This window comes from Candida margitis (assembly GCF_024628925.1).
Source record: "Candida margitis strain CBS 14175 chromosome Unknown scaffold31, whole genome shotgun sequence".
Taxonomy (NCBI): domain Eukaryota; kingdom Fungi; phylum Ascomycota; class Pichiomycetes; order Serinales; family Debaryomycetaceae; genus Lodderomyces; species Lodderomyces margitis.
This window is the reverse complement of record NW_026261822.1, coordinates 1-21744: the sequence shown is the minus strand read 5'-3', so window position 1 is coordinate 21744 and position 21744 is coordinate 1. Positions and strand designations below refer to the sequence as shown.

General features: G+C 39.3%; 11 protein-coding genes across 11 annotated transcripts; 5 read left to right on the top strand and 6 right to left on the bottom strand. All coding sequences in view use genetic code 12, as the record gives it.

Moving 5' to 3' along the window:
• Nucleotides 1–247: 247 nt before the first annotated feature.
• MRP2 (mitochondrial 37S ribosomal protein uS14m) lies at nt 248–595 on the bottom strand (the record flags this gene model as incomplete). Its single annotated transcript, XM_051815356.1, has 1 exon — nt 248–595. One exon carries the CDS (start codon nt 593–595, stop codon nt 248–250), a length of 348 nt encoding a protein of 115 aa, XP_051671138.1.
• Nucleotides 596–978: 383 nt separating this feature from the next.
• On the top strand, nt 979–1692 carry RIB5 (riboflavin synthase; the record flags this gene model as incomplete). The annotated part of the gene is made up of 1 exon (XM_051815355.1): nt 979–1692. The coding sequence occupies one exon, from the start codon at nt 979–981 to the stop codon at nt 1690–1692; it is 714 nt and encodes a 237-aa protein (XP_051671137.1).
• Nucleotides 1693–1850: 158 nt separating this feature from the next.
• PRE1 (proteasome core particle subunit beta 4) lies at nt 1851–2435 on the top strand (the record flags this gene model as incomplete). The annotated part of the gene is made up of 1 exon (XM_051815354.1): nt 1851–2435. The coding sequence occupies one exon, from the start codon at nt 1851–1853 to the stop codon at nt 2433–2435; it is 585 nt and encodes a 194-aa protein (XP_051671136.1).
• Nucleotides 2436–2461: 26 nt separating this feature from the next.
• Nucleotides 2462–3373, bottom strand: HIS1 (ATP phosphoribosyltransferase; the record flags this gene model as incomplete). The annotated part of the gene is made up of 1 exon (XM_051815353.1): nt 2462–3373. The coding sequence occupies one exon, from the start codon at nt 3371–3373 to the stop codon at nt 2462–2464; it is 912 nt and encodes a 303-aa protein (XP_051671135.1).
• A 229-nt stretch (nt 3374–3602) lies between these two features.
• On the bottom strand, nt 3603–4607 carry RER2 (ditrans,polycis-polyprenyl diphosphate synthase; the record flags this gene model as incomplete). The annotated part of the gene is made up of 1 exon (XM_051815352.1): nt 3603–4607. The coding sequence occupies one exon, from the start codon at nt 4605–4607 to the stop codon at nt 3603–3605; it is 1005 nt and encodes a 334-aa protein (XP_051671134.1).
• An 809-nt stretch (nt 4608–5416) lies between these two features.
• CANMA_003199 (uncharacterized protein) lies at nt 5417–6709 on the top strand (the record flags this gene model as incomplete). The annotated part of the gene is made up of 1 exon (XM_051815351.1): nt 5417–6709. One exon carries the CDS (start codon nt 5417–5419, stop codon nt 6707–6709), a length of 1293 nt encoding a protein of 430 aa, XP_051671133.1.
• Nucleotides 6710–6956: 247 nt separating this feature from the next.
• Nucleotides 6957–8339, top strand: CANMA_003198 (DNA primase subunit; the record flags this gene model as incomplete). The annotated part of the gene is made up of 1 exon (XM_051815350.1): nt 6957–8339. The coding sequence occupies one exon, from the start codon at nt 6957–6959 to the stop codon at nt 8337–8339; it is 1383 nt and encodes a 460-aa protein (XP_051671132.1).
• Nucleotides 8340–8369: 30 nt separating this feature from the next.
• CANMA_003197 (hydrolase) lies at nt 8370–11075 on the bottom strand (the record flags this gene model as incomplete). The annotated part of the gene is made up of 1 exon (XM_051815349.1): nt 8370–11075. One exon carries the CDS (start codon nt 11073–11075, stop codon nt 8370–8372), a length of 2706 nt encoding a protein of 901 aa, XP_051671131.1.
• A 488-nt stretch (nt 11076–11563) lies between these two features.
• On the bottom strand, nt 11564–14497 carry PRP22 (DEAH-box ATP-dependent RNA helicase; the record flags this gene model as incomplete). Its single annotated transcript, XM_051815348.1, has 1 exon — nt 11564–14497. The coding sequence occupies one exon, from the start codon at nt 14495–14497 to the stop codon at nt 11564–11566; it is 2934 nt and encodes a 977-aa protein (XP_051671130.1).
• Nucleotides 14498–14693: 196 nt separating this feature from the next.
• RPN5 (proteasome regulatory particle lid subunit) lies at nt 14694–16070 on the top strand (the record flags this gene model as incomplete). Its single annotated transcript, XM_051815345.1, has 1 exon — nt 14694–16070. The coding sequence occupies one exon, from the start codon at nt 14694–14696 to the stop codon at nt 16068–16070; it is 1377 nt and encodes a 458-aa protein (XP_051671129.1).
• A 3082-nt stretch (nt 16071–19152) lies between these two features.
• On the bottom strand, nt 19153–21411 carry RVS167 (amphiphysin; the record flags this gene model as incomplete). The annotated part of the gene is made up of 4 exons (XM_051815344.1): nt 19153–19284; nt 19347–19711; nt 20026–20303; nt 20345–21411. The coding sequence occupies 4 exons, from the start codon at nt 21409–21411 to the stop codon at nt 19153–19155; spliced, it is 1842 nt and encodes a 613-aa protein (XP_051671128.1).
• Between the last annotated feature and the right edge of the window lie 333 nt (nt 21412–21744).

The following is a 21744-nucleotide window of genomic DNA, read 5'->3' as shown; positions in this document are numbered from 1 at the left end:
TTTTTTTTTCATTTTTCAAAAATCTAACAGAAGGTCTAAATGAAACAGCTAGGGATTAGCGAGAGAGGAAATTCTGCAAATATGGTAAGCCAGGAGGGATGGAGAAGAGGTGATGGCTGGTTACTTGAGTATTGATAGATGTATCTACAAGTAGGTCTACGGCTACTGTGCAAACTCAAAACAAAGGTCATTAAATTTTCATTACGCTAATCTATTTACAAAAAGTATATGGTTTTCCTTCCCTAATCTACCAGGAAGCAACTTTGACACCTGGTATCTGTCCAGCTCTAGCCCTGTCTCTGAAAGCAGTTCTATTCAACTTGAAATCACGAATTAATGATTTGGAATTTCCTGTAGCAACACATCTATCTCTGATTTGTACATATGACGTGTATTTAGGCATACTGGCCAACTGCAATTGTGCTTCGACTCTAGCCCTAGAAGGTAACTCTTCGTTCCTTGCAATATACTTCAAAGCGTTTCTTGTGACTTCATGTTCAGCAAATTGTAGTCTTTTGAATTGGTCTCTGAGAACTCGTGCATTGATATGAGTATGTTTGGGTATTTCAAACTTAACTGGAAATCTAAAAGGCATGGCTGAGATGAGATGTGAGATGTGTTTTAGAGTCGAGTAAGTTGTCCTCTTTATTCAAACGATTGATTGTTGGAAAAAAAAATTTTCTGACTTTGTTTCTGCTTTGTGGATTTCCCTGCCACAAATCAGAATGAAAGCCGAACTGATGATAATGATAACAATACACAAGTCGACTGAAAATTAAGACAATGAACGATTAGGTGCTTTGAAAGATTTTACTAACTGGATCTTATTGTGTGATTCTCTATGCGATAATCGGCTTTCTGAGCTTCGGCTTCACTTCTAGTGATAAGTAGGACATATTTTCCCAACTCTCAACTTTTGTCATCACTTTTGTTCATTCCAGTGTTTTACTTCTACGATAAGCAAACTACAACACACTAATGTTTACTGGTCTTATTGAAACTATTGGAACGGTTGCTGAATATGTCGAGCAGGATGGCTCGTCTTCAGGGGGCAATGGTGTCTCCATAACCATTACTGATTGTTCAACCATATTGGAAGATGTTCATCTTGGCGACTCCATTTCAACCAATGGAGTTTGTTTGACGGTGACAGACTTTGATGCAGCCAAGACTCACTTCAAGGTAGGAGTAGCACCTGAAACATTGCGCAAAACCAATTTGGGAGCTTTGTCTAAAGGATCAAAGGTCAATTTAGAGCGGGCTGTGACGAGTGACGTGAGGTTAGGTGGCCACGTCGTGCAGGGTCACGTTGATACAATTGCGACGATTGTTGGCAAAAAGCCGGATGGGAATGCAATCACATTCACATTTGAACTTAGAGACAAGGAGTTTATCAACTACATCGTGCACAAAGGATTTATAGCCATTGACGGAACTTCATTGACAGTCACTTCTGTCGACGACTCAAAAGCTCAATTCTCTATAATGTTGATAAGTTACAGTCAGGAGAAGGTTATCTTAGCAAAGAAGGAGATTAGTGATACTGTAAATATCGAGGTTGACCTCACCGGTAAGCTCATTGAGAAACAAGTTGAACTTAACTTGAAGTCACAAATTGATAAAGGTGACAGTGCTTTGAATGCATTAATCACATCTATCGTTGAAAAAAAGGTGAAGGAATTAATCAAGTAGAAATTGTGTATGTAGTGGAAGCTGTTGTGTTGTGTATACGTTCATATAGAAATTGAATATTGAGCCAATTTTTGCAAAAAACAAAAAAATCCGAGAGGCAAAAAATTACTTTTGAGTACAACAACCTTTCTACACCACCTGATTAGCACAACGCAAACATGGATATCATATTAGGTATAAAAGTATCAGACGCAACACTAATTGCTACCTCAAAAGCTGCCACTAGAGGTATATCAATTTTAAAGGACAACGACGATAAAACGAGACATCTCAATGCCCACAACTTGGTCGCATTCACAGGAGAGGCGGGGGATACTATACAATTCGCCGAGTATGTTCAAGCAAATATCCAGTTATATTCGATGCGTGAGGACGACGTGGAATTGTCTCCCAGAGCCACTGCCTCCTACGTTAGAAACCAATTAGCTACATCGATAAGATCACGTAAACCGTACCAAGTCAATTGCTTAATTGCTGGATATGACACCAAAACAGATAAGCCATCGTTGAACTACATAGATTACTTGGGCACCCAGGTGGAATTGCCTTATGGGGCTCACGGATATGCTGCTTTTTATGCATTGTCGTTGTTGGATAAACACTATAGAAAGGATATGAATGTCGATGATGGATTGAAGTTGATGGACATGTGCATAAAGGAGTTGCAGACAAGAATGCCCATTGATTTCAAGGGCGTGTACGTAAAAGTGGTGGATGAGAATGGTATAAGGAAAATAGAATAAATATTTTTTTAATCTATATTACATTTCTATACTCTACAGTTGGAGATATCCAAGACTAATATATCGCTAGCACCGGCTTTCTTCAAATCATCCATAACATTACCAATCCTTTTCTTTGAAACCATTGATGAAATGGCGACCCAGTCTTCTTCCTCGGGTGAGTGTTTATCCAATGTGGACACAGTGGCGGCTCTCTTACCTGGAGTAATCTTTAAGCAATCAGCCATAATTGTTTTTGGAGCATTGTAATTGCACAATACAAACTCTTGTGCTGCCAAAACACCTTCCAATCTTTCCTTAATAGTATTTACAAGTTCAGGATACCTTGGTCTTCTCGACGAAAACAAGTGTGCGGATGTGGTTAAAATCGTTCCAATAGCCTTTAATCCGGCGGCTTTCATAGTTTCTCCACTTTCAACCAAATCCACAATTGCATCGGCGACACCTAAAGCGCAAGATGCTTCAACTGATCCTCCCACGTATCTCACATTTATGTTGGCATCACTCTTGGCCTCTGCTTTCAAACTCTCGAAATAATCAGTGGATAATTTTCTGAAACTTGAAACAATCTTTTTGCCAATCAAGTCCTCAGGGGTTTTGTACTCTCCATGCTCTGGAACTTGAATTTGGAGCTTACACGTGCCAAATTTCAAATCCAATAAATCCTCAATATTTTCAAATTGATCCGATTCCATAACCTGATCTAATCCAGTTATTCCCAAGTCACAATTACCCTCTCCGACAAAGACTGGGATATCTGCTGCTGGCAAGAAAATCAAGGCAATTGGCAAGTTGGTCGAGAGGGCAATATCCAACCTCGGCGACCTTCTGAATTGGATATCAGCACCACCAAGGAGCTGACAACATTTCTCATACAATCTTCCTTTCTTTGGAACTGCAAACAACAAACGATCGGTTAAATGGTTAACTAAATCCATATTAGATGTTATAACTGGGGAGAAAATAAATGGTGGTTATCTATAATCAAAGCAGGTGCAAAATTTGAGGAATTTTCAGAGACGAAAAAAAGAGAAAAAAAAAATGTGTTTGCAGTGACTCAGAGGGGACACGTGATATGTTAGACAATAAGATATCAGATAAGCATTGCAACATTGGATGTCTGATTGGCCAGGGAATGTGGACAACTAATGTTATTAAAATCTATTATTATGCTATTTTAGTATTTACCCTAGGGTCAACGTCGTCCTCAGATGTCATAGTTTCCTCCTCAGTTCCTATATTACTGCTCACATCTGTAACCTCATCATCGTCGTCATCAATTTTCATTCTTCTCTCAAACCCAACTTCTGCTGGCAGATTCAAAAGCTCCACATCATGATCCTCCGCCGCTTTCTTTAGCACTCTTGGATTCAAACCAAATCCACTGGAACTGCCATACCAATATTTGTTGAAGCTCCAATTGATCAATATTTTTAGCATATCCCACGGTTTGAACTCAGGCCATAATTTTTCAACAAAAACAACTGCACAGTCGGGAGAGACGCATTGCCATAATAAAAAGTCTGATAGCCTATATGTGCCTGAGGTTCTCACTAAAAGATCCAAAGGAGGCAGATTTCCCGTGTAAAGATGACGTGCCACAGTCTCTTCGTTAACAGTAATCCTATCCTTGGTGCTCTCACTTACAATGCTCTTCACTGCGTGCGTCATTTCGTCCCTAGATGTATAGGGGAAACAAACATTCAAAACCGCCCTAGTGTTGTTTTTGGTAATTTCTTCAGTCTCGCGTAAAATTTGCAACACATCTGGCGGTAATAATTTCAAATTTCCAATCAATTTTATTCGTACTCCGTATTCCTCGCAAATCAATCCGTTCTGGTTGATCTGGGTGAATTTCGACTTGGCCAAGTCCATCAACCACTTAATTTCGTAACTGGTTCGGTTAAAGTTTTCAATCGAGAATGCATAAACAGTTGCCACCTTCACTCCACACTCGTAAAGCAACTCCAAGATATTGGCCATGGTGTTGAATCCCATACTGTGGCCCTCCTTAATCTCGATTTTGTGATTTCGGGCATACCTTCTATTTCCGTCCATTATAATCCCAACATGCTGTGGCACTGGTCCTGTTTGTATCACTCTGCCGAACATCTTCTTACCCGAGGATAGAACCTGCTTATACCCGGGAAATGTTGAGATCCAATCAGACATGGTGGTAGTGGTGGTAAAATAGTTTAAAGTAAATATGTAGAATATGTGTAATGTAGTATCGTCAGTGCTCTGACATGCAAAATGATATATGTATATGCAAAGGTTCAGTGAAAGGTGTTGGAGGTGCGTTTCTTGCTATATCGTGGAGAAGACCATAAAATAAAGTGCTTTTTCCAAGGGAAACCAAAAGTTTTTTTATGCAAGTGTTTATAAAAAAGTACAAGTGTTGCTTATAAGCTGGTGATAGTTTTTTCTTTTATTTTTTCAATTCCCTTGAGATAAATAATAAGAATACGTAATTAATTTTTTTTCTTTTTTAGAAAAAAGTCTACAGCTACCAGTTGCTAAATGAAATTTTGTTTAACCTCGGCATATTGGGTAGTATCAGATGCTTTGAATCTGCAACTTTTACTAACTCTTGTAAGTTGGATAGTGTTTAGGGAGGGTAGTTGCTTTAATATGATTGTCTTGTCAGCTTAAAAATATTCTTATCCAAAAGCAAGGCTTTGTTCTAATTTAGCGGAAATTTTAGCGGAAATTTTTGAGGAAAAGCCAACTTTGTTCTAAACTATGCTACAACTCCTCTAAATATACCAATACTGAAAGATATGTCCAATTACCTGGTGCGGTGGTCCTTATCCACCTTAACTTGTATTTCATTGCTACGCTTTGTCTCTCCTGTAAAAGCAAAACAAAAGTACATGGCTTGACAAAGATTTTGTGTAACTCATCTCTTCTCTTTTCCACAATTGAATTAGTAAGACACTTCAGCGATTAGAATTCTTCATACCAACAATAATAAAATCAATATGTCAGCACAGGAAAACTACAACATCTCATCAGGGGATAAGCACGTGGATGAAGAACAGTCTAACCAAGACGAATTCATTGACGTGAATGAAGTTGGTGAAGAGGTTTACCATGATGAAGCACAGGCACCACCACCAGAGGACGAGGATGCCGACGATATGGACGAAGACGAGGATCACGAGCATGAAACTTTGGAAATTGACATGTCAAACAACTCATGGTCTTATTTTGATAAGCATGAGGATAGTGTTTTCACCATATTTGCTCATCCTAAATTGCCCATGGTTTTAACTGGTGGTGGAGATAATGCAGCATATCTTTGGACTACTCATTCGCAACCCCCAAAGTTTGTAGGAGAGATTGCGGGCCATGGAGAAAGTGTTATATCGGGTGGCTTCACAAAGGACGGAAAGTATCTAATAACTGCAGATATGAATGGTCTTGTGCAAGTGTTCAAAGCAACCAAAGGAGGTGAAAAGTGGAACAAATTCGGTGAATTGAACGAAGTGGGAGAAGTTTTGTTTGTCACTGTCCATCCTGAGTTAAACTACTTTGCTTTCGGAGCAAACGATGGTTCCATATGGGTTTATCAAATCGATGAAGAGAGTAAGCAATTGGTTCAAGTAATGTCAGGGTTTTCCCATACGTTGGAGTGTAATGGTGCTGTTTTCATTCCAGGAAAAGATGAGAATGATTTGACTTTGGTTTCCATCTCTGAGGATGGAACTGTAGTGAATTGGAATTGCTTCACTGGTGCTGTCAACTATAAGTTACAGCCACACGATGATTTCAAGGGGGTAGAAAGCCCTTGGGTTACCATTAAGGACCATGGTCATGTGATTGCAGTTGGTGGAAGAGATGGGCAGTTATCGATTATAAATAACGATACAGGAAAAATATTGACCTCGGTAAAGACATTGGACAATGTGGAGGATGTTGCCGAGTTGTCTATCGAAGCATTGTGTTGGTGCAGAAACAAAAACATCAACTTGCTTGCCGTTGGCCTCGTTTCGGGTGATGTATTGTTATTTGATACGCAACAATGGAGATTGAGAAAGAATTTGAAGGTTGATGATGCAATCACCAAATTGGAGTTCATTGATGACACCCCCTTCTTAGTTGGATCTTCAATGAATGGCAAAATTTACAAGTGGGATGCCCGTACAGGTGAAGAATCATTTGTTGGTGTCGGTCATAACATGGGAATTTTGGATTTTGCAATCTTGGAAAATGGTAAAAAGTTGGCAACGGCTGGTGATGAGGGTGTTTCGTTATTATTTGTAACTGAATAGATTGAACCAGATTGTACTTAGACGGTATGTGTAAATGTCATTTCCCTAATTTCATAGGCTACTGTTTAAACGTCGTAGCACATGGGTATTGCCTGTGATGTTAAAGAACCTCTTTAGTGGTGTATGCCGCTCCTGCCTTTTTTTGTGCAACAAAACGCGTCTTCTACCTTTCTTTATTTTGATATGTCAATTTTTTTTATTTGCATATCAGCACATTCACCCTTTGAACCCCAAATAGCTATACATCATGACACCTGCCCCAGTAACAGCAGGTAATAACCCCCTGCTTCCCAGCAGCTCCGATAATGATACTAAAATTAAACAATCAGCCATGCCTAGTGAAGTGGATATGCAATTCTACTATCAGCGCTTGTTACCATTCAAATACATATTCAACTGGACCAGTCATTCTCCAAAACCGACTAAGGATTTCACAATGAGGGAGTTTGCGTATGAGTATAGAAGCACTGCATACAAGCGGTACAACTCGTACAGTAATGTAGACGAATTCAAAAAGGCAGTAGTTAGTGCCAATCCAACGCGTTTTGAAATTGGAGCTGTCTATAAAGTTGCTCCAAAAGAGAGATATAACCTACCCAAGCAGGCTTTGAAACCAGTTAGTAAGGAATTGGTGTTTGATATTGATTTGACAGATTATGACGACATTAGAACTTGCTGTCAGGGAACGGACATTTGTTGTAAATGTTGGAAGTTTATCCAAGTTGGATCAACAATAATTGAGGATTGTTTGAGACAGGACTTTGGTTTCCAACATATGGTGTGGGTGTTTTCTGGACGTAGAGGTGCCCATTGTTGGGTCAGTGATAAGAGAGCGAGGGAGTTGGATGAAAACAGCAGAAGGTCCATTGTGGAATATCTTGATGTTTTAGGTGGAAAACATGCAAAGGGCTCCAAAGGCTTTCATGTGAGAAAACCATTCCACCCTCACGTTGAGAGAAGTTTTGAGATCTTGAAGAAAAGATTTATTGAAATAATTTTGGAGGATCAAGACCCATGGTATACAGATCCAAACACTGAACCGGATTCCAAAAACTGGAAGCAAGTAGAGGAGCTTTTAAGCTTTATGCCAAATAAGGAGTTACAAGTAGAGTTGAAGAAAAAGTGGCAGGGGGAGCGCAAAGTGTCGACATCTAAGGATAAATGGGAGGACTTGAATACCGTTGCTTCCAAAGTGCTCAAGTCAAATGCTCAAGTTGCCTTGTTACTGGATGCAAAGAAAGAACTAATCATTTATTATCTCTACCCAAGGTTGGATATCGAAGTGTCAAGACAAATCATCCATTTGTTGAAATCCCCATTCTGTGTGCATCCAGGTACAGGCAATGTTTGTGTCCCCTTCGATCCAAAAAAGAATATATCGGGCATTGCTCTGGATGATGCATATGGCTTCAATCCTACAACGGCTCCAAATTTGAAGCAATTGCTCACTGAGATTGACGAGTATGAACAAAATGGAGACAATAATATTGATGATGTGAATGTGCCGGCATGGGAAAAAACCAGTCTCAAACCTTATGTTGATTTGTTTAAAAGGCACGTGGGTGAATTGCTCAAGACAGAGATGAGAGATAGCAAGAGAGGCTTGGACTCGGATCCTTATGAATTCTAAACCTTTTTTATTTCTAATAAATATCTAACTTTAACTAATTGTACATCCCAATCTCCTCTCCTCGATAATCTTTGCGTCCTCTAAAGAGCCACTATTGTTCCTTATAATAATGGTCTCAGTGCTGGTCTTATCGTCTGTTGTCAGAGTTGCATTTTGCTTTAATGTTGGATCATTGCAATGGTACCATTCGATATATTGCAAATCCTCATTGTATTTGATGTACCCTGAAGACAAAAATACATCACCATAGTCCAAGAATGGGAAATGCCACTTCGGCACAAAGATTATGGTGGGGGTATTTTCAACTCTTGGATCTGTTTTGTCAACAACAAGCTGAAGTGCAAACTTTACTAGTTTGATATCAAACTCAGTGGCAACCACCCTACCCAAAGATGCCATCAAATACGGCCTAACAACTGCACCAACAGCCCTAACTCCATCAGGCGAAGGATAGCATTTTCCATACTGGCGACGATATACATTTGAGCTGGTGGATGAAATAACAGATGACTGAGACGTTGAATCAGATTCTGCATCAGTGTAAGCATCACTGGATGACGCCGATGTTGCCGAAGCAGTGCTATCAACTGAGCCAGAGCGGCCCATTTTAGCTGCTCTCTTTAATTTTCTATTCGCTTTCCTTAATGCTCTAGCTGTTTTGATTCGGCTTTGTTCACTTTCAGTCTCGTTTCTAATTTCTGGTGTTTCGCACTCGTCTTCAAATGTCAAGTTCCGGTCATCAGCCGACCAAAAGGAGAAATCTTCATTGTTCCAGTTGTCTCCGTACTTGTGGTTATTGCCACTGGAATAACACCAATATGTATGTGACATGTTAGCAGCTTCTAAGGCATTGCATAATGCATCCATAGCAGCAGTTTGCGAAATATACTTTCCATTTCTATATGAACGCTTGTCATCCATATCGAATGGCATCCCTGTCTCTGACATGAGAATAGGAATTTCCCCCAAATACTCATTACACTCTCGCCTTATTTCACAAAATTGCTTTTGAATACAATTGCGAATTGCTCTTCCTCCGAAAACAATACCAAGCACGGGATTCAAATAGGCACCTCTCATAATGCCTAGCGTGTCAACGTTGAACTTAAAGTTCCAACTCTTTTGCATCAACGTCAAACCGTCATAATAATGCGGACAATAGATGATCTTGTCATCGATGATGTTTCTCTTGTCATTTTTCAAATGCGGGGGTTCTTCCAATACTGGTGTCAGAAGCATGACAAATGCGTCTGGAGTGTATTTGCGAATTAGCTCTTTAAATCGAACAATATGGTCAGAATAATGAACATTGACAAATGTGTGAGTGTCGACCTTGGTTACATGCAGATCGTAATTATGTTGTGGATATGGTTTACTAAAAAATTCAGGCTCTAATATCTTACACTTTGAGCTAATATCAAGCCTCTGCTGTTGTGTCATTGCAGTCATGTCTTTCGTTACTTGGGGCCAGCTCCAAACTCCCTCGGCGGCAAAAATGCAAGTTCCCAATTCCCACTTCTCGCCTCTCTTGAAGCCGTAATGCTCATCAATAGCCTTACCAGCTTCTGGTGATAGCCACGCCTTGTCACCTTTTGGATCGACGATCTTTGTTCCATATTTCCGTGGACCAGTGACAGTTATTCTATACTCGTCAACCTCGCAGGCGAATCCCATACCGAGTCTCATTGATTGAAATGCTGTTGGAGTAGTTCCCACACGTAATTGCTGAAAATCAGGCAACTGACCAATATCGGGGTACCCTATTAAGCCACAATTGGGCTCATTCATAGACTCAAATCCTATTATAGTTCCATTTTTGAGCAACTCAGGTACACCAGCGCACACTTTTTTCCATATGAATTCGACTGCTCCCAAGAAACGGTTTTGAAGATAATCTTGTATGTTTTCGCCATTCATGATCAAGTTGGGGAAGTAGTATTTGCCAGCAAAGAACATGGTAAACATTACTAACGGGGCCAAACGCTTGTAGTTTGATGTCCACAACATTTTGTGGTATGTGTCAGTGGTGTCACGAAACCTAGGCTCGTTGTGAAGTATTGCCGAGTCAGCAAGGGTAAACTTTTTGGGATCTAGCCCAGCGGCATAGAATGTCCACATAGGCGCCCCACTGCCTCCTGAATACCTAGACCAAACATCTTGGTGAAACTCAAGAAACACGTATAACCCACCAATTTCACCGATGATTTTCAACATCTCCAAAGTGTATTCGGCAAATTTCTCGTCATACTTGCCCGGTCCTTCGTGCTCGACCGCCTCCCAGGTTAATAAGTACCGAATGGTGTTGTAGCCCCAACTCTTGATTCTATAGAAATGCATTCTTGCTTCTTCCAATGGGAAAGGTCTACCCACAAATGACACTGTATCTCCGTCAAAAAATATGTCACTGGGATTGGTTGGGTCACCTTTAAATGACGGCATGTATGGGTCAACGGGTAATTTCATCAGAGCGTCCACATTGATGCCTTTTAAAACCACTTTGCGACCAGTTGACTTGTCGTAAAAGTTGCCTTTCTTGTCTGTCTCCAACGGAACACACTCAAGTATCGATGTCCCACTGTTTTCAGTGTCAGGAATTGGCTCTGATATGGAATAAGTCCTTCGAAGAGGCTTTACACCAACGGGTGAGATAGTTGATGCTGTCAGGTGTAATCTAAACTTTTCGCTAACTGCATCTTGTGCATATCTTGCTGACCTTAAGGCCTCCAGTATTAACATTGTCGCGGGGTACTATCTGAGCAGCATGAAGCTGTATTTTCTTAATCGGAGGTGATTATGGGAGGTGAAGAACTCTAGTGTAAGTAGTACTAGCGTAGTAAAACAGCTTATGAAAAAAAATAAGAAAAACAAAAGGTTGGTTTATTTTGAGATCTCCACTTTTTCCTAACCCAAAAAAAAAAAAGAGAAAACCAACCAACCAGCAAGCGCAAAAGTTGCCTTGACGTGGGGATACAAAGAAATAATAGATAAGTTGATGACCTGTCTTAATACAAAGCTACAGACACATGGAAGATGACAAAAGTGGACACTTTTGTAGTTTACTTTGCCGCGAAAATGATACCAAGAAAATTAGAAAAGCCTTTGACAAATTTCCCGACCATAAAAATATCCGCGCCGGTAATAAGCCGGTGATAAAAGAAAAAATTAAAAATTAAAAATTAAATTAGAGTTTACAATTCTTACAAAGTTTCAACGACTACATCAGTCTATTTCCTCTGGCCTGGCCACCAGCCCATTGATCTCTTTTGGTTGCGATTTCCAAACGATGCTAGCGGTACAATCTTTTGTTTCTTCCTCGTCTGGCTATCAGGGTCAGCAAGTTTGAAATACTTTGGAGCGTATTCACAAAGCCACTGAGGGTCTATTACAGAAACGTGATGCATGTACTCGCGCGTTGTCAAGACTATCGCATGATACAACAAGTATTCCGGATTCTTTCCAAACTGACTTGACGACGGATGTAGATAGACCGTTTCATTCTTGGATAAAGTTTTGTATCCTTCTCCTGAATCACGCTTAGCTGTGTTTTTAAAATACCCACAGCACAACGTCTTTCTGACGGCATCGAGGTCAGATCCACAAGAATTCACCTGGTACCTATGTTTGAGCATAATTGCCAGTAATTGTCTCCGTACTTCCTTTGCATGTCGCATACTCCTCTCCTGGATGAAATTATCTCGGCACCAGTCCTTATTGTAGTTACTTGCGCGCCAACGGTTATACACATTAAGCAAAGTTAGGTGGTCCCCTTTTGTAGAATAGAATCTTGCTTTACGCTGATCAGCTGCATTCTGCTTATCTTTTGGACGATAAAAAATACTTTGCACAGAGAGCATGGCAACAATGGTTAAAATTTCTTCTGTGCAATTTAAATCAACCGACTTGATGAGTGTTTTGGCTAGTGCAGGCTCCATGGGGAAATCAGCCATTTTTCTTCCCAACGGAGTAATCTCTCCATCATCGTCCAAAGCTTCCAATGTATAAAGGTCCTCTAAAGACGTTAGCAATGAGTTTCTTGAAGGCGGGTCCATGAATTCGAAATGGATCACATCTTTGATACCAATTGCTTTCAACATTAAAATTGTATGCGACAAATTCTGTCGCTGTATTTCGGGAATCGTATTTGGAAGCATTTCCGTGGTATATGACTGCTCGGTGTACAAACGGTAGCATTTTCCTGGGCCGGTTCTACCGGCTCTTCCACTTCGTTGATTGGCTTGTGCTTTGCTAATGGGTGATATTTTCAATGTATCCATACCCAGCTTTGGATCATAAGCATTCAACTTTACGTATCCAGGGTCAATAACGTAGTATATACCGTCGATCGTTATCGATGTCTCGGCAATGTTCGTTGCCAAAATCACTTTGCGCGATCCAGGCGGTGTCGGTTCAAAGATTTTGGTCTGCATTTCTGCTGGCAATGCCGCATATACAGGTAGAACAATGAGCTCAGGCGCAGAATCGCCCAAAACCTTTACACGTTCAGCCAACACTTCACAACTGGTATCTATTTCTTCCTGTCCTGTCAAAAATACTAATATGTCGCCACTAGGCTCTGCAATGTGTATTTGCATAACAGTGTCCAAAGCGGCTGAGAGGTAATCCATCTCTGGCTCCTTCGTATATAATACCTCCACTGGGTATGTCCTACCAGGAATATTTAGTATCGGACAATTGTTGAAGAATTTGGAAAACTTGTCCGAGTCTAATGTAGCGGAAGTGACAATTATCTTCAAATTGGGATTCGACAGTGCTGCTTTCTTTAATAAAGCAAATAGCACATCGGTGGAGATTGTTCGTTCGTGGGCCTCGTCCAACATTATCACTGCGTATTTACTCATCTCAGGGTCAGTAAGAGCCTCTCTTTCCAACATACCATCAGTCATGTACTTGATCTTTGTCTTGGGTGTGGTCTTGTCATCAAACCGAACGTTGTACCCCACTTCGTCACCGAGGTCGCACCCGACTTCCTCGGACACCCTCTTGGCTACAGATGTGGCTGCCACACGTCGAGGTTGAGTACAGCCAATAATTTTGTCCTCGTCGTTGACTACATTTAGTCCCTCTTCGTAGATGTACTGCACAATTTGCGTGGTTTTCCCCGAACCAGTCTCTCCAACAATGACAATAAATTGATTATCTTTAATCAGTTTGATGAGGTCAGTCCTCATGTCGTATACGGGAAGTGATTTCTTTTGCTCTTGAATGGTGAGCTTGGTAGGCTTTTGAAAGGAAGGGTGCTTGTGCGATGACTTCCACTCTGATATGACGTTTTCTGTTTTTGCCTTCTGAGAGAGAGGATCATTCTGTTGGTGAGCTGCTTTATTCTTTTCCTTTTCTTTTTGAACCTTTTCCTCTCTAAACTTTCTAGCGAAATCAGACCCATTTTCAGCTGCTTTGCTCATTGCACCATCCATGCTTAAAATTGTGTTGATAGTGGGTGCAGTCTCTGTAAACCCTTGGTTTTTCAAAAAAGTAGGCCGGGAATCATTTAGTTCAATCTCGGTTTCAATTTCCGGCTCGTGATGTATTCTATCGGATGTCGAATTTAGTACGTCTACTCTCCGCGGTTCCTTGCGATAGTCCTCTCTGGATAAACCGCCCACTTCCCTTGTTTCATCAACGCCTGTTTCCTGGTTAATTCCCCTCATCGATAGTGAGGATTTCCTCTGATTACGGTCCTCATCAATCACCTTTACATACACCTTTTGATCAGGGTGTAGGATATCCATCAGTGTAGTTCTTGATCCATTATACGATACCTGCGAAATATGACAAAGCCCCGATGTGTTGTTGAATCTAATGAAAGCTCCGTAAGGACGCACTGAGATGATTCTACCTTCATACACTCTTCCGCTATGCGTGTTGAGAGTACGTCCATTTGAGCCGTGTTCATCCTCTCTTCTCAATGCCCCCGGTTTAAACGATTTGTAAATATCTCGTAAAAAAGCTGTATCAAAATCGTCACCTCCATTGTGTTTCACTGTCTCGTGGAAAGCTTCAAATGATGAAGGAGACTTCCTATGTAGCTCGGCAAGAAAATCCAAAGTCAACTTAATGCTCTCCCCATCTTGCAACTTTAAATGTTTGTTTATTATATCTCGCTGTAGCTTGTCTGTCTGATCATCTCGATTTGTCATTGGTGACTCCTCGTTCTACACTCTGTCGTTGCTTTAGAAAATTATGTGCAGTTCATTTTTGTCAAGCTGAGGCTGCAAAAGTTCACAACAACACACGACCCTCGCGCAAAACGGTTTACACAATTTTTCCACGCCAAAAGTTGGCCTGTTCTTGCCACCCAAGATACATCAACCCTATCCTTCAAATCTGTCCATAATGTCAAGAGAAGATCCAATCAAAGCTGAAAAAGACTTTTCTGCCACCCTAGATGAGCAATTCCCACTCATCGAGAAAATACCCGACTACAAACAACAGTTGGACAAGTATTTAGTCTTGGAAAAGCAAACTCGTCAATCATCGGATTTGGCGTCGTCCAAGAGAGTTTTGAGCAAGATTGTGTCTACTTTGGTTGACAACAACGACTGGGAGTACTTGAACGATTTGATTGTTATTTTATCTAAAAAGCATGGACAATTAAAGTCATCAATCCAAGCATTTATTCAAGATGTGATTGCCAGTTTGTCGAAATTGGACGAATCAAATGAAAACCAGTTGGAAACAAAGATGAAATTGATTGAGACGATAAGAACCGTTACAGATAAAAAGATTTTCGTTGAAGTTGAGAGGGCCATTGTTTCGAAACAATTGGCTGAAATATACTTGAACAAGAAGCACGATTTAGACAAGGCGGTGGAAATCTTGTGTGATTTGCAAGTTGAAACGTACTCGTTAATGCCATTTAGCGACAAGATTGAATACATTTTGGAACAAATCAAATTAACTTTACAGAAAGGGGACTACAATCAAGCCAAAATATTGAGCAGAAAGATTTTGCTAAAGACGTTGAAGAACTTTGACAAGGCCGACGAATTTAAAACGACGTATTTGAAGTACTTGATTGATATAAACACGTTTGACTACGACTACATTTCCATTGTCAAGAACTTGTTGTTGTTGGTTGAAATTCCATTAGTTCAGGAGTCCGACAGCTACAAGGATTACCTTGTTCAAACCATCTACTACGTAATCCTTTCTACATCTGACCCTCACCAGATTGACTTGATCAACAGAATACAAAAGAACCCTATTTTCAAAAAGAATGTTGACGCAAAGATTTTCAAATTGTTGGAAATATTCTCCACCGATGAGTTGATTCATTGGACAAATATTGAATCCATTTACAAAGACGAATTTGAAAAGTCATCCATTTTTAAAGACACCAAGAATTACCAAAATTTACAAAAGAGAATCATTGAGCATAATTTGCGTGTAATCAACAAATTCTATCAATTCATTCAGTTGGATAGATTAGCCTATCTTTTGCAATTGTCGGTTGACGAATCGGAAAAATATGTTAGTGAGCTTGTAAATGATGGAATGATTGTGGCTAAGATTAACCGGCCAAAGGGGGTGGTCAAATTTGACAAGACAAAAAGAGTTGAGGGCAGTGACCCACGTACTAGTGACAACCATATAAATGATTTGCTCAATGACTGGTGTTTCGACGTGGATAAGTTGTTGGAGGAAGTTGATTCAATTGGTCATTTGATCAACAAGGAGGAAATGATGCATGGTATTAAGCAAAAGGTATAGAATATAAGAAATGAGGTTCTCTTTATATTGTTATTCTTTTTAATTAACCATGCATAGAAGCTTTATTCTCATCTGATGAAGACGTCATATAATCATACATCATTTATCTCAGAATACGATGAGCACTTTACAATATATCCTTCCTTTACAAAGTTTATACTATTCTTTTACATTTGGCGTATTACTACTTTATCCGAAATACAGTAGATTATAGTAAGCGTATTCAAAGCATTCCTATTACATTATAACAACAGAAAGTTCAGTCATAGGATCGTAATTATAACAGAACTCAGGAACACTGCTAATATTTGGTAATGTTTTTAATCAAAGAAAAGTATGTCTAATCGAATTCAAAGCTTGCAAATCAATTGATTTACCGATCCCACACACCTGGCCCTATAAAAACGACTAAGACAACGTTGCAAGAACAATAGTGATAAGTATTTTATCCCCCACACCTTCAAAACCTCGTTGTCTCATTGCAAATATTTATATCAATCAAAATAGAGTGTTGCTAAAGCAACAAAGGACATGGCATTTCTTTGCCTCTTTGTTTCTTTTGATCGATACACTTTCAAATCACCCTTGAAACTCTGCCAGTTGTATTAAATAATAATCATGAATCCATGATAGATACCTCTGAATTAAAGCCTTATCAAATGTTATTTGGAGGAGGAGGGAAGTGGGGAGGGAACAATATATGCTCAAAACACCCTTCTTCATAATGGAAATTCTAAATATAACGAATTAAGCTATAGAAAGATAATAGAAAGGAGGTAAAGAAAAAAGAAAAAACTTGGTGAGAATTTGCAACTCTATTTACAATTTTTTATCATCCCCAGAGTTTGACTCCCCCTCCGTTTATTCACCCAAAGAAGATAAATATGGCAAAATAAAGTGTTCCTTTGTACTTAAGACACTACAGAAATATCAATTAAGTAACTTTAATAACCAACTAGAATAATATACTATCCCTTTTGAGGTATAGTATCTTCAATACACTGTATGCCACACGGGCCTAGTTTGTTGAAGGTAAACACTCTTGATAGCTGGGTTTCATAGAACAACGGATAGATAAAAGAAATGAAAACTACAACTCCATAATTGTCTGAACATCACCAAGACTGAACTTTGCACCCAAATAAAATAACCAAAACAACACCTTCAAATGTAATCAGATGATGTTTTGGCAAGATAAGAGTAAACTAGACTATAATAATATTTAGACAAATAACTTTTAATATAATTCATCTTTAAAGCATTAAACCCTAAAACAAACCAGATCCAAACTGGAAACCAAAATCATGATGAAAAACAAAATAAAACCTTGTAAAATACAAATAAAGAATAATGATATTCTAATTTTCTTGCATATTAGTAAAACCTCATATTCAATCATTTACCAATACGCGCATACCTAGAACCAATGCGCTATTCCAAACGCAAATCAAATCAATCACTTATCTGTTCTAATGATGATTGTTTCCTCTGAAATAGTTGTAATCATATTTTAAATTGCATGGGGAGAAAGTCGGAAAACTTGTTTCTTTTGTGGAGTGATAAATTCACAAGATATAATTAGTTCAAGTTGATAAACATAAAGTTTCTGAAGTGGAAAGAAGAACTGTTGAATGTTTAATAATATTTATACTATTTATACTGTGAAGCATAAACTGACAAGCACAACTTAATCATTAGTTTGTATATGTATATGTATAGATATATATTTAGTAACATAATTTTCTTATGCCTCGTGTTTTGTGTAACAATGTCTTCCCCTCAATTGTCTTGTATTTTGATTTCTTTTGTTATGATGGATTCTTTCGATTCTTTCATTGTCAAGATAAGCCTGGTAACAATTTTTGTAAAAAAAGAAAGCATGACCAAATATACATCTTTTATACTGTGGGTGATATAGCCATAACTAAAATGATGTTTAAATAGAACGCCTCCATATCTTTGGAGGTAGTTTGTTTCACCTCGACTATATGCTAGATGCGCTACAAATCCTTACACTTTACACATTTGTATTAAACTAGCTTGACAGCNATTCCGATGTTATATCCGTCACTTCCTACCACCGGATTTACGCCTTTTGTTAATTCCGTGTTTAGATCTGCTCCTAAGACCGAAGCTAAAACAGAAATCATATTGTCCCAAATTCAGAGAAAAAATTAAACGACATTAGAATTGACACTGAAATCGACACTGAAATTGGCTCTGAATCTGTTACTAACTCCTTCAACTACCTCTCCAAATCCACACAACCATTTAAACTCCTGTTCTTGTTACTACTGCTGTCCTCTGTCTATACTATTACTCCTTCCAAATATGTCTCTCTACTGTTCTGTTTATCTTTCTATCTCTGTAATTTTCTATACTTTGTCTAAATATTTTTGCAAATAATTTATAAATCTTAATAAGCATTAAATACATTATCTCAGCATTAACCAATATCATCGTTTAATGCTGCCACTACTATCTGCGATAGCTTCCCATACCCCCTCCACAGATCAATGCTTCCTCATCTCTGTGAAATATTGTCTTATTTTGTCTCTTGAAAAAAGCGCAAAATTCTATATTTCCTAATTTGTCTTGAGAGTGGAAAAAAGCGACTTCTTATTTCGTCGTCATATACTTTTTCTCTTTACGAACAAACGCGTAAACAGACGCAAAAACCAACAACAAATGAGAACCTTCAATGAAAACATAACAGATACCAAACCACACTCAAGTACACTGCCCTCATAAAGCAAAAACCTAGTAAGCAGTTTATAGTAACATTATTTTCTTAAGTAAACACAACTTCGCCCAGCTCCTCTTTACTTCCAAAATTTGAGCCAGAAATGTAAAATTTGTATGGGTGCGATATCTGGAGCAAATTAATTGTGTACACAAGAAGTGGTTGTTTTGTGGTGCGATAACTGGGGGCGGAAACTGAAAATAAGGTGCGATACCTAGGTCAAATTAATTGTGTATACAAGAGCAGGACACTTTGATTCAAAGGTAACGGTAAATAGTGATAAACTGAATAAATATACAGAAGCTATACAGGTCTCTTTTCCACCCACAGCATTCATGTTCACAACAAGGATAATAAAATCAACGAAAATAACGAGCCACAACTAACAGTAACGGCAAGGTTGCTAGAAGAGCCCTTTGTTCTTGTGGAAGGTTTTGTCGAATTGTTGGTCCTCTGGGAATCAGATATAGACTTCAATATTGACGACACTTGTGGAGAAAGATCGTCACTATATTGCCTATGTCCCGATAAACCAGCCAATCACTTATACGGTACCACCACTCTGTCTCTGTAAAAGCTCGTGATTGTTCTGCGTCTATTGACGAAGAAAAATATTCAATATATGAAGACTCAGTAATCCTCAGAGCCTCAGACCACCATGAACTTTGAAGTTCCTCTGGCATCTCATTATCATCAAAACCACATTGTTTATAACATTCGCTGTTTATGACGTAATAATCTTGATCTAAATTGCAAAGACATTGTGTCACATTGGAATAAAGGTGTTCTTCATAATCAGAATCGTCATCATAAAGATAATAATTATCATCTTCAAAAGGTTTCCGGCATTTGAAATACGAAATTTTAGACTGGATTCGACAAGCTTCAACATTTAAGACTTCACAATATTCTTCTCTTTTAAACAATTCAAATTTCCCCACTACAAATGGCACAAATAGCAATACAATTCCAAATTACATTATATGTTGAAAGTGGTTGCTGGATTCGTTGGTTGGTTTGGTTGCAAATTAAAAAAAATGAGAGGCTTTAACGAAATTTTTTTTGTTTATTGTAGGGATAGGTAAAAGAATTTCAACGGATTGCACAATTCTATCCGAAGTAAAAAAATGTATACACCAAAAAGACAAATAATCTATACGATATGGAACTTAGCTAACAGCTACAACTTTATGTAATTTGATGGAAACAAACCAGTCACACCGTTGTACTTTCCCATCCACCAACCAGGATCATCTTTGTTGATGATCTCAATAGTAGCACCGGCTGGAAAGGAAAGGTCTCCCGGTTGTCCTGTATAATCATAAAGTGCAATACAAACTTGAGGGGCAGTGGCAGGCGGAGTATTGACATAAGCTGGAGGTGGTGGTGGAGATGTTGTAGCTTGATAAGCTTGTGGTGGTGATTGATAAGCTTGTGGTGGTGATTGATAAGCTTGTGGTGACNTGGAGGTGGTGGTGGAGATGTTGTAGCTTGATAAGCTTGTGGTGGTGATTGATAAGCTTGTGGTGACTGATAGGTTTGCTGTGGTGATTGATAGGTTTGCTGTGGTGACTGATAACCCATTTGTGGTGACTGGTACCCTGTTTGCGGTGACTGGTAAGCTTGCTGTGGTTGATACCCACCACTTGGGTCCTTGTAATCGGGGTTATAATTCGTCTGACCTTGATATGCTGGGAGCTGTTGGGTTGGGGACGTAGTCTGTGTTCTCGCAGCTTGAAGCCTTCCAACTTTGGACTTAGCATAACCAACCTTGAAATGTGTAACACCAATCGCATCCGTCCTCTCCTCAATATCGCCTTTCTTCAAATTGTAAGCTTCCACAATGTCAGAATCCAAGTCAAAGTACGGGATTTTCATTTCCTGGGTTTTGTTGTAAAGGGTGTAGAAGATGTTAAGCTGCATGTAGTAGAAAGAGGTGAAAAGAGGCTTGATGAAGTCACTCTGCATTTGGAATAACACTGGCAACTCATTCTTCAACAATTCATTGTAGTAGTCGTATTCTTGTTGCGCAACATCCACTTCCGCCTCTGCATTGTACATCTTTTCTTCGTCTTTGGGTGTTCTTTCCTTCTTCTGCTCGTACTTGGTATAGGTTCTCTTGTGCCTATCCAAATCTGTTCTTTTATGAACTCGCTTAGTGGCTATTTTTCTGATTCCATCAATCACCTTCAACAACTCCTGTGCCGGCTCCACAACTCTTCGTTCTATCAACTCCAAGTCGGGTTTCAACTCCTCCTTCAATGCGCTGACCAAATCCCGGTATTGCTCCGCCGCTTGGATACCATCCGGGTTGTCTTCAGGGACTGTGGCATTGGGGTCTGACAACTTTCCACTGATGGGCTTGTAAATCTCTTCAATGGCTTTTGAAAAATCAATTTGATCGTCCAACATGCCGCTAATCGCCTTGAAGTACTTCTTTGACTCGTCATTCAACTTCTTTGTTTCGATCTCGATTTCCTTGAATCTCCGCTCGGCATCTTCGTACACGGGATCATTGGTGACTTCCCCCATGTTTAACTTTTCACGGAAGTTCTGGGGTGCCCTTACAAGGGACTTTTTGAAACCCTTGAACGACATTTTTGGTGTAGGGTGCGTTGGCTTTCTTAGTCTCTTGTTGTTCTGCTTTCCTATTCTCTTGTTGCTTTGCGTCGGTGAGATATTTTCGGTCGATTTTCGGAGAGCGAGAGATGATAGCGCTTACTAGGCTTTCCAAATTAGAGCGAAGCAATTGCTGGAGGAAGACATTCGTGAAAGAGATTCACATCTGTGTATGAAATCCCTCAGTTTAGAGCTCCTTGTTGGAGAAATTCCGCATTAGTGGTAGGTCATATTTATGTCTGCCATTGTTTCTCTAACAATTCTTCTTGCGCCATAATCCAATTACGTAAACATTAGGTGTCCCCTCCGTAT